Source organism: Tupaia chinensis, unplaced genomic scaffold (assembly GCF_000334495.1).
Source record: "Tupaia chinensis unplaced genomic scaffold, TupChi_1.0 Scaffold000674_1, whole genome shotgun sequence".
In the NCBI taxonomy this organism is placed as follows: domain Eukaryota; kingdom Metazoa; phylum Chordata; class Mammalia; order Scandentia; family Tupaiidae; genus Tupaia; species Tupaia belangeri.
In genome coordinates, this window is record NW_006160197.1 from 881807 (window position 1) to 894116 (window position 12310).

At 37.0% G+C, this 12310-nt stretch overlaps 1 protein-coding gene across 2 annotated transcripts in view; it reads left to right on the top strand.

Annotated features, from left to right (window-relative positions):
- Positions 1-12310, top strand: part of SLC38A11 (solute carrier family 38 member 11) — a 70935-nt gene that overhangs the window by 19415 nt on the left and 39210 nt on the right. The window contains exons 6-7 of one of the 2 annotated variants that reach the window (XM_006160253.3): positions 1160-1266; positions 4662-4741. In XM_006160253.3, the coding sequence (XP_006160315.1) occupies positions 1160-1266; positions 4662-4741 (187 nt within the window). Of the gene's footprint in view, positions 1-1159; positions 1267-4661; positions 4742-9002; positions 9109-12310 lie in introns of those variants that run through there. The other variant, XM_027776488.1, reaches the window with a different exon arrangement.

Here is a 12310-nt window from a genome sequence, read left to right on the forward strand (position 1 = left end):
GGAATCACAGTTCATTTAAATTTTACATAATGTTCTAAGGAGGGCTATTTTATAAAGTAGTCATATCTTAACTTTTCAAAATATTTTTATCTTTGAAGAGATCTTATTTAATGCACCAGAAGTCTGGCAATGACATTCTAGTGAGAAAGGCAGGAAAAAACAATCAAGACAAACAGTATGGTATAGAACATACAATTCTAATATACATATTCAATTATATAGAGTTTCTCTAAGGCACCACTACTTAAAGGGCTCAGCATTTCAGTATAAGTAATTTATAACAGGTCACTAATGTTATCCACAGCTGAGTTGGTTACAATAATTTCATTTGCAAGTGTCGTTCAGATATTGGTAATGAATAGAGGAGCTAAAGCAAGCATGGCTTTATGTACTGGAGGCAGAGTGCAACACCTCTGAACTCTTTCTCTTCTGTTTCTTAACTCTTGTTAGATTAATTCTAGAAGTATGCTGTCTTTACAGAACGATGATTTCTCTTTATAAATTATCTAGTTTGTGCTATTCTTTTATAGAGGAAGAAATAGACGAAGACAAGTTATTTAAACAAAAGTGGTAAGGATACTGGAGACAGTGTGGGAAGATGGTGGGGGGGGCGATAGAGTATGAGGAAAGAAAATTAAGAAGAAAAATAGAGAGGCTAGATTCTTATGGGACACAGAAATAGACTGTGGTCTGTCGATGATAATATGTATAGTATCTTTAACTGAACTGACATGAGGGGTATTCATGCTGGATAAATTCACTTTACAACTAAGTAATATATTGTGATTAAATGTATACAATAAATTTAAATAAGTAAATAAATGAAGTATACTTAAACAAGACCAAAACAAACAGAAGCAGGGAAACTAATTATAAAGCTATTGAATTAATTCGAACGTAAAATACTATAATATCATTTAAAGTCACTTTATCCTTATTCTTAAGTTATTTTATTTTTGTCCTTGCTTATCCTTAAGTTATTTTATATTTAAATTTTTGTGATTAATTTTTATGTTTACATGGTTTTATGGAGATTATTATAAAACCATGGTCAGTTATGTTGTACTTTTAATAATAAAATGCTTAGCTATTTGAGTGTGTCACTGATGTGTTCCTTGCATATTTGCACACACACTTAACAATGTTTATTGTGTTTTAGTTGATCCTGAAAGCTTTTTTATTGGTCGACATTTCATTATTGTGCTTTCCACGGTCACCTTTACTCTGCCTTTATCCTTGTACCGAGATATAGCGAAGCTTGGAAAGGTAATTTTTACATTTTTAAATAGAAGTATAAATGACCTTTTTGTTGAATTAATTTTGTCAATCTGTGATCTGTTTTGCAAAATCTTTAATAACATTATTTACCTTTAGTTTCGTTTAGTTTATTTATGATTATGTAGAATAAGTGATATAATTTATTAGGTGATTTCTAAGAACGGATGGATAAATAGTTGATGAATATAAACAAAATGTGTTTTCCTGTTTTGTTTTGCTTTTTAATTTTCCAGAGGGCCTGTGTGCTTGCCAGAGAGTGGCAGGGAGAGAGAGAGAGAGAGAAGGTGAGAGACTACCGTCCCCAGATCATGGTCACACTGAAATCCCCTCTGCTTCATCTCTCCCTCCCTTTGGGATTTTGGGTACGAACCTGCACACAGCCCGCATACTCCCCAAGCTGCTGGTCTAGGTCTTCAGGTGTATAGTTGGCATACAGGATCAAGCTCCCTTGAACACCAGGCCTCCCTCCTTTATTTCTTCTGAAAATAAAGGACGGATATTTTTGACAGAGTAGGGTGGATATTTTCGACGGAGTCGTGGCAGGTAGCAATTTTCCTGCCCCGGCCTCCTGTTGGGCAGGGACCACAAGTGCATACCACTGCACCCAATGTTTCAAGTGGGCCAGAACCAAACCCAGGCCTTCTGTTCAGCCTCAGAGCCTCTCAAAAGTGCCTTCCCATTTGCATTACCCTAGCTGCACCTTTTTCTTATTTAAAATAGATAATCCAATGAATGTCAGCACACTTTAAATTTAGAAAATAGGAAGAGCTATACCTAAAGCAAGTCTAGTTTATTGGAAGTGTTTTATCTTGTAACAATTTTTAAACAATTTAAAAGTAAGTGAAGAGCTAACGGTGAATCACTTGGTTGCTTACAATATTTTTATTTACAAATTACAGTGTTTCTTTTGCTTAGTTTTCATTCAGTGAGTTTAAACGTAATGTGTTGATTGATCAATTATTGAAAATTTGGCCATTATTAATGATTCTTATTGCTACAGAGGTATTCTGAACTCTTTCTAATGAAACCAACCAAATAATTATTCAATCCACTACATAAACTCATTTGCATAGATTAGCATTCAGCTGGCTGTATTTTATTTTTTAGTCTCAAGGAATGTTTGTATTTTACTCAAAATATTGTTGATGCTATGTCTACATGATATCAAGCATCTTGATGACATATTTTTTAAGTTCTTCCTATATTTTTATATTCTATTTCCAAAACCAACAGTTGACAACTAAATCGTACTTTGCACTGTGATGTCTGATATAGTTTATCCAGTACTGAAATCCCTCCTTCCAGGGACAACTGAAAGTAGAAGTAATACCTAACCTTTCTTCCCTAAAATCATCCAGAAATACACAAGAGTGTGTCAAAGGGCTATTTTTGTAAGTTTTCTTGAATGATTGGAATATTTCCCATTTCAACATGTTCAGTGTAGACACAAATATTGGGACCAGCAGATAGCATAGTGTTTACATGGCTGGACTCACACATAGTTGACCATGGTTTGAGTCCCAGACCCTGTGACTTGAAACTCACCACACTTGCATATACAGATACGATCTTCTGAAAGCAGAAACCAAGGTATTCATGAAAAGAAAGCTACTAATATTTTATCCTATTATTAATGACCATTTTTTTCCTGAATGTTCCTTAAAAGTATAATGTTGAGAGTCAGCCAGGAGGCATAGTGGTTAAGGTGACTTAATCCCACATGGCTGACTGCGAGGTTCAAATCCCAGGCACAGTGGCTTGAAAAATATGCTAGGTGCATGGGCATGCAAGCCAAAGAAACACTCAGAAGAATAGAGGAGAAAGGATTTTGGCATGGACAACTGAAAGTAGAAGTAATACCTAACCTTTCTTCCCTAAAATCATCCAGAAATACACAAGAGTGTGTCAAAGGGCTATTTTTGTAAGTTTTCTTGAATGATTGGAATATTTCCCATTTCAACATGTTCAGTGTAGACACAAATATTGGGACCAGCAGATAGCATAGTGTTTACATGGCTGGACTCACACATAGTTGACCATGGTTTGAGTCCCAGACCCTGTGACTTGAAACTCACCACACTTGCATATACAGATACGATCTTCTGAAAGCAGAAACCAAGGTATTCATGAAAAGAAAGCTACTAATATTTTATCCTATTATTAATGACCATTTTTTTCCTGAATGTTCCTTAAAAGTATAATGTTGAGAGTCAGCCAGGAGGCATAGTGGTTAAGGTGACTTAATCCCACATGGCTGACTGCGAGGTTCAAATCCCAGGCACAGTGGCTTGAAAAATATGCTAGGTGCATGGGCATGCAAGCCAAAGAAACACTCAGAAGAATAGAGGAGAAAGGATTTTGGCATGGCCATTCCCTCAGGGGTCAATTTCTCTCCTTCTCTCTCTCTTTCTCATTTTGTTTCTCTCTAGTGAATGCACACTTGTAGAAAATTAAAAAATAAAAAATGTTATGTTCAAATACCTAAATAAATCTCACGAGTTGTAAAAAAGAGTAGTTAGAGCTCTGATCTGGAGTCAGACTGCTTGTATTTGCGTTCCCTCTCTCTCACTTTCTGTTTCTGTAGCCTCGAGCATGTCACATAATCTCCTGATTCCTCAGAAGATCAGAGGACTCATAATAGAAATATCTTTCTGGTTAAAAATTAACAACTTCAAAAACAAGGTTAATGATACTCACATGCGATAAGAATGATTTTTTTTATTATTTTTCTTATCAAAGGACAATCTAAAATGTGTTTATTAATTTAAAAAATCTAAGAACAGAGGCACAGATCTAACATAATTAATTCACAGAGTACATACACAGTACCGTTTAACCAATTGAAAGTGGCGGAAGAGAGAGGAGGAAGGAGAGTATAATGAAACTGAGTACAACAGTGATCAAAAACACAAAGGCAAAACAGATTGCAGAGAAGGGGAAAAAAAGCAGAGCGCCCCTCCAAACAGTGTTGTGGCAGTGGGAGTGGCATGTGTGTTGTGTTGGAAGGAAGAGGGTAGAATAATGACTGAAGCAAAAAAAGCAATTATTGATGGGAGAAAAAGCACAAGTCCACAGTAAGTTAGGGCCTGAAGGGAAAAGAAAACAATTTCACTTTTCTCTTCATTAACCTAAATCACCAGTCTCATAGCCAATGCACAAAGCCGCTAAAGCAGATGAAGCCATGTTGCAAGATTAAAACCATAGCCTGGTTGGAGGGTGAGGAGACTAATCTGATAAGAAGTTAGATGCCTGCTATTATCAATACCAGTCTGTAAGAACAGGCTGCTAAATAAGTCTACCCAAGTGAAAAAAGAGAAAGACCTGGTCTTTTCAATAAAATAATCTCTATCTTCACTGACAATATCTTTACATTTTCTTTACAGATATCGCTTATTTCTACCATTTTAACAACTCTGATTCTTGGAATTGTAATGGCAAGGGTAGTTTCAATGGGTCCACAAATGTAAGTGTATTCGTTACCTTTGTTAGCCTTCAGTAGATAGTCTTCATGTGCTTATGTCCACAACAAATTAAAAATGAAGAAATATAAAGTGCTTGTGGTATTGGTATTGGAAACATCATTTATCTTGAGTGTTTGACAAAATGAGAGAAAAGAATTACAGGTAAGTAAACATGTGTTTTTCATTCAGACCTGCAGGTTGAATGTGATTAAATCAAGTTTTCTTGCTATTTTAATAACCAGTCCTAAAATTTTGAATAAAGAAACAATTTTAAATAGTGGAAAACAGGAACAAAGCTGAGATATCTATTCCAGAAATTGATTTGTTCTTAAACTTTTGCCAGTCTAGACTGAAAGAGGACAAAGTACATAGTGTTTTTCTCCATTAAACTAAATGTAATCTCTTTGAAACCACCTTGTATTCTTTTTTAGATTGTAATCTTTAATTATTTGTGTTAAAAGGCTCTGTTTTTTTATGAACTAATGGTGATACCAGATACTGATATTTATTTATTTTTAATGCTATTGTTTGGCCAAGTAAAATGTTGACAAATTGCTATTGTTTCCCCCAATTTTAAAAATGTTACTCATCCATGAAATTACGATCTACTAATCACAACTACACTATTTTTTTTTCTTAATTTGCTAGGGGTGAATGTGCTCACTAGAGAAACAGAGAGAGAGAGAGAGAGAGAGAGAGAGAGAGGGAGAGGGAGAGGGAGAGGGAGAAAGCAACCTCATGGGGAATAGTCACCCTAAGATCCCTTCTCTATTTCTTTCTTCTTTGGGATTCTGGGCATCCAAGCACACACACCTGGCATATTTTTCAAGCCTCTAGGTCTAGGGCTCAACTGCACAGTTGACCCTGTGCAATTCAGCTCACCTGGGCTGACCAGGCCATGGGCTGGCCCAAACAGCACAATTTTAATGCTTTGTTTATATAATAGATTCAGGGGACCAGCAAGTGGCATGGTGATTAAAGGAACTGGACTGTGGTTTGAGTCCAGCTTGCTTTCTCACATTCTCTGTCTTTCTCTCTCTCTTTGGCTCTCTCTGGTAAGCACATATGCCCTATAGAAATTTTAAAAATAATAATAACAATAAATTAACTAATTCTTATTTAAAAATAGATTCAATAGATAAGGACCAGGTAGCTAGCATAGTACCAAGTAAATGTTGGAATGAAATCAGTTTAAATCAACTTTATACACAGAATTAGATTTTCGCAATACACAACAAATACTTGTTAAATAAGTAAATAATAGGGAGCAGCAGTTAGTGTAATGACTATGTCGCTGGACTCCCATGTAGTCGACCACGGTTCGAGTCCCAGACCGGGTGGCTTAAACTCAGGCCAGGCGCATGTGCGTGCGTGTCTAAGATCTCGAGAGGAGCATGGAGGAGAAGGGATTGCAGCATGGCCATCCCCTCTGGGAGGGGAGATTTCTCACTTTCTGTCTCTCTGTCTCTCTCTGTTTTTCTGGTGAGCACACGCACCCTATAGCAAGAACTTCTCAAAAAAATTTTTTTAAATAAATAAATAATACATTAGGGAGTACCTATGACACCTGAAATATTTTCTCTGTACTAAATAAGACAAGGTAAAATTAATTTAAGTCATACTGTCTAACACAATGCAAGGACTACTGAGTCTTCAATGAATGTTATCTATGAATAAAAGCCCAAAGAAAACGGGGCAGGGAGAGAGAGAGAGAGAGAAGGTGAGAGACTACCGTCCCCAGATCATGGTCACACTGAAATCCCCTCTGCTTCATCTCTCCCTCCCTTTGGGATTTTGGGTACGAACCTGCACACAGCCCGCATACTCCCCAAGCTGCTGGTCTAGGTCTTCAGGTGTATAGTTGGCATACAGGATCAAGCTCCCTTGAACACCAGGCCTCCCTCCTTTATTTCTTCTGAAAATAAAGGACGGATATTTTTGACAGAGTAGGGTGGATATTTTCGACGGAGTCGTGGCAGGTAGCAATTTTCCTGCCCCGGCCTCCTGTTGGGCAGGGACCACAAGTGCATACCACTGCACCCAATGTTTCAAGTGGGCCAGAACCAAACCCAGGCCTTCTGTTCAGCCTCAGAGCCTCTCAAAAGTGCCTTCCCATTTGCATTACCCTAGCTGCACCTTTTTCTTATTTAAAATAGATAATCCAATGAATGTCAGCACACTTTAAATTTAGAAAATAGGAAGAGCTATACCTAAAGCAAGTCTAGTTTATTGGAAGTGTTTTATCTTGTAACAATTTTTAAACAATTTAAAAGTAAGTGAAGAGCTAACGGTGAATCACTTGGTTGCTTACAATATTTTTATTTACAAATTACAGTGTTTCTTTTGCTTAGTTTTCATTCAGTGAGTTTAAACGTAATGTGTTGATTGATCAATTATTGAAAATTTGGCCATTATTAATGATTCTTATTGCTACAGAGGTATTCTGAACTCTTTCTAATGAAACCAACCAAATAATTATTCAATCCACTACATAAACTCATTTGCATAGATTAGCATTCAGCTGGCTGTATTTTATTTTTTAGTCTCAAGGAATGTTTGTATTTTACTCAAAATATTGTTGATGCTATGTCTACATGATATCAAGCATCTTGATGACATATTTTTTAAGTTCTTCCTATATTTTTATATTCTATTTCCAAAACCAACAGTTGACAACTAAATCGTACTTTGCACTGTGATGTCTGATATAGTTTATCCAGTACTGAAATCCCTCCTTCCAGGGACAACTGAAAGTAGAAGTAATACCTAACCTTTCTTCCCTAAAATCATCCAGAAATACACAAGAGTGTGTCAAAGGGCTATTTTTGTAAGTTTTCTTGAATGATTGGAATATTTCCCATTTCAACATGTTCAGTGTAGACACAAATATTGGGACCAGCAGATAGCATAGTGTTTACATGGCTGGACTCACACATAGTTGACCATGGTTTGAGTCCCAGACCCTGTGACTTGAAACTCACCACACTTGCATATACAGATACGATCTTCTGAAAGCAGAAACCAAGGTATTCATGAAAAGAAAGCTACTAATATTTTATCCTATTATTAATGACCATTTTTTTCCTGAATGTTCCTTAAAAGTATAATGTTGAGAGTCAGCCAGGAGGCATAGTGGTTAAGGTGACTTAATCCCACATGGCTGACTGCGAGGTTCAAATCCCAGGCACAGTGGCTTGAAAAATATGCTAGGTGCATGGGCATGCAAGCCAAAGAAACACTCAGAAGAATAGAGGAGAAAGGATTTTGGCATGGCCATTCCCTCAGGGGTCAATTTCTCTCCTTCTCTCTCTCTTTCTCATTTTGTTTCTCTCTAGTGAATGCACACTTGTAGAAAATTAAAAAATAAAAAATGTTATGTTCAAATACCTAAATAAATCTCACGAGTTGTAAAAAAGAGTAGTTAGAGCTCTGATCTGGAGTCAGACTGCTTGTATTTGCGTTCCCTCTCTCTCACTTTCTGTTTCTGTAGCCTCGAGCATGTCACATAATCTCCTGATTCCTCAGAAGATCAGAGGACTCATAATAGAAATATCTTTCTGGTTAAAAATTAACAACTTCAAAAACAAGGTTAATGATACTCACATGCGATAAGAATGATTTTTTTTATTATTTTTCTTATCAAAGGACAATCTAAAATGTGTTTATTAATTTAAAAAATCTAAGAACAGAGGCACAGATCTAACATAATTAATTCACAGAGTACATACACAGTACCGTTTAACCAATTGAAAGTGGCGGAAGAGAGAGGAGGAAGGAGAGTATAATGAAACTGAGTACAACAGTGATCAAAAACACAAAGGCAAAACAGATTGCAGAGAAGGGGAAAAAAAGCAGAGCGCCCCTCCAAACAGTGTTGTGGCAGTGGGAGTGGCATGTGTGTTGTGTTGGAAGGAAGAGGGTAGAATAATGACTGAAGCAAAAAAAGCAATTATTGATGGGAGAAAAAGCACAAGTCCACAGTAAGTTAGGGCCTGAAGGGAAAAGAAAACAATTTCACTTTTCTCTTCATTAACCTAAATCACCAGTCTCATAGCCAATGCACAAAGCCGCTAAAGCAGATGAAGCCATGTTGCAAGATTAAAACCATAGCCTGGTTGGAGGGTGAGGAGACTAATCTGATAAGAAGTTAGATGCCTGCTATTATCAATACCAGTCTGTAAGAACAGGCTGCTAAATAAGTCTACCCAAGTGAAAAAAGAGAAAGACCTGGTCTTTTCAATAAAATAATCTCTATCTTCACTGACAATATCTTTACATTTTCTTTACAGATATCGCTTATTTCTACCATTTTAACAACTCTGATTCTTGGAATTGTAATGGCAAGGGTAGTTTCAATGGGTCCACAAATGTAAGTGTATTCGTTACCTTTGTTAGCCTTCAGTAGATAGTCTTCATGTGCTTATGTCCACAACAAATTAAAAATGAAGAAATATAAAGTGCTTGTGGTATTGGTATTGGAAACATCATTTATCTTGAGTGTTTGACAAAATGAGAGAAAAGAATTACAGGTAAGTAAACATGTGTTTTTCATTCAGACCTGCAGGTTGAATGTGATTAAATCAAGTTTTCTTGCTATTTTAATAACCAGTCCTAAAATTTTGAATAAAGAAACAATTTTAAATAGTGGAAAACAGGAACAAAGCTGAGATATCTATTCCAGAAATTGATTTGTTCTTAAACTTTTGCCAGTCTAGACTGAAAGAGGACAAAGTACATAGTGTTTTTCTCCATTAAACTAAATGTAATCTCTTTGAAACCACCTTGTATTCTTTTTTAGATTGTAATCTTTAATTATTTGTGTTAAAAGGCTCTGTTTTTTTATGAACTAATGGTGATACCAGATACTGATATTTATTTATTTTTAATGCTATTGTTTGGCCAAGTAAAATGTTGACAAATTGCTATTGTTTCCCCCAATTTTAAAAATGTTACTCATCCATGAAATTACGATCTACTAATCACAACTACACTATTTTTTTTTCTTAATTTGCTAGGGGTGAATGTGCTCACTAGAGAAACAGAGAGAGAGAGAGAGAGAGAGAGAGAGGGAGAGGGAGAGGGAGAGGGAGAAAGCAACCTCATGGGGAATAGTCACCCTAAGATCCCTTCTCTATTTCTTTCTTCTTTGGGATTCTGGGCATCCAAGCACACACACCTGGCATATTTTTCAAGCCTCTAGGTCTAGGGCTCAACTGCACAGTTGACCCTGTGCAATTCAGCTCACCTGGGCTGACCAGGCCATGGGCTGGCCCAAACAGCACAATTTTAATGCTTTGTTTATATAATAGATTCAGGGGACCAGCAAGTGGCATGGTGATTAAAGGAACTGGACTGTGGTTTGAGTCCAGCTTGCTTTCTCACATTCTCTGTCTTTCTCTCTCTCTTTGGCTCTCTCTGGTAAGCACATATGCCCTATAGAAATTTTAAAAATAATAATAACAATAAATTAACTAATTCTTATTTAAAAATAGATTCAATAGATAAGGACCAGGTAGCTAGCATAGTACCAAGTAAATGTTGGAATGAAATCAGTTTAAATCAACTTTATACACAGAATTAGATTTTCGCAATACACAACAAATACTTGTTAAATAAGTAAATAATAGGGAGCAGCAGTTAGTGTAATGACTATGTCGCTGGACTCCCATGTAGTCGACCACGGTTCGAGTCCCAGACCGGGTGGCTTAAACTCAGGCCAGGCGCATGTGCGTGCGTGTCTAAGATCTCGAGAGGAGCATGGAGGAGAAGGGATTGCAGCATGGCCATCCCCTCTGGGAGGGGAGATTTCTCACTTTCTGTCTCTCTGTCTCTCTCTGTTTTTCTGGTGAGCACACGCACCCTATAGCAAGAACTTCTCAAAAAAATTTTTTTAAATAAATAAATAATACATTAGGGAGTACCTATGACACCTGAAATATTTTCTCTGTACTAAATAAGACAAGGTAAAATTAATTTAAGTCATACTGTCTAACACAATGCAAGGACTACTGAGTCTTCAATGAATGTTATCTATGAATAAAAGCCCAAAGAAAACCTGGTGAATAGCACTAATTGATAATGCAGTCCTCAAGTAAATAATGTTTTCCAGTTGATTCATTGTTGCTCTACAAAATTACTTCATTTTTAGCTGAATATGCTTGTATCAGGCTTCCTAATTGACTAGGCAACTACTAAAAGTTATGCCTCAAATTCATTTAGAAAAAACTAGTCTAACTGCATTTGATGTAGTGTTTTTTTTTTAAAGCATGCACCTATTTTTAAAGGATTTAAACAAAAAAGACATCAATATCTGTCATGTTTATATTATTTTTTTCTTCGTCAAATAACTTAGTCCTGATTCATAGTTGTGTGAGTCAGCTCATGCTGCCATAACAAAATACCATAAACCACTTAAAGAACAGAAATGTATTTGCTCATGGTTCCGGAGCCTGGTAGTAGAGATCAGGACAGCAGCATGGTTGGTTCTGGGAGGGCCGTCTTCCTGATTTACCGAAGGCAGCCTTCCTGCTGCGTCCTTTGTGGCAGAGACAGCAAGATCTCCAACGTCTTTCCTTACAAAGGCACTAATCCCATCATGAAGGCCCCACCCTCATGTCCTCATCTAACTTCAATTATCTTCCAAAGTGCTCATCTCCAAATATTACTATATTGAGATTCAGGATCCTTTTTGAGGGTGGGGAGAAGTGTTGCCATGGCATGAGTGGGCTCTCGGGAAAGAGATAGAAAAAGGGAAAGCGAGAAACCACCCCCAGGAGGGATGGCCACACTGCAATCCCATCTTTATTTGGGCACACATGTGCTCATGCCCGGCATGATTTTCGCGCCACCAGGTGTGGAACTCGAACTGCAGTCAGCCACGTGGAAGTCCAGCATCTTATCCACCTTGCCACCTACTGGCCCTGAGAATTCAGGTTTCAATATATGAATTTGGAGGAAGCACAATTCAGTACACAGCTTTACGGGTTTACAATGCACCTGGTTTACTTCGGTGTGGCCATCTATTCTTTCATTATGAACACTCGCTGAGTGCCCATTATTTCCAGCTATTGCATTTGTCCTGAGAGAAAAAAAGAAGCAAAGGGGTCAAATCAGTACCTCCTGTATGCTGTTCACAAACAGCTATGGGGAAGTGACTTATTTTAAAAACAAAAAAGAAAACAAAATGACAGTACCATGTGATAAGGAAAAAGTGGGACATGAAAGTGGACAGAGGTAGTGCCAAAGAGGTGCTTACTAGTCTGTCCAGAAAAAAAAAAAATAATAACCTAAATGTTTTGAAAAATTAGTTGGAGTTTTCCCATAGAGAAAGACAGTAAAAGCATTATAGACCCAGGAAAGGGACCGATAAAAGCACATAAGCATATACTCAATTCTACTTATATTTGTTTAGTATCTGTTGTCGATACTGTATTCAGCTCTGGTTTTCAAAAGCCAAAAGCCTAATTGTTTTTTTTTGGGGGGGGGGTAAGAGGTTTGGTTTTGTTTTAGTTTTAGTTTTTTTTTTGCTATAGGGCGTGTGCACTCACCAGAAAAACAGAGAGAGACAGAGA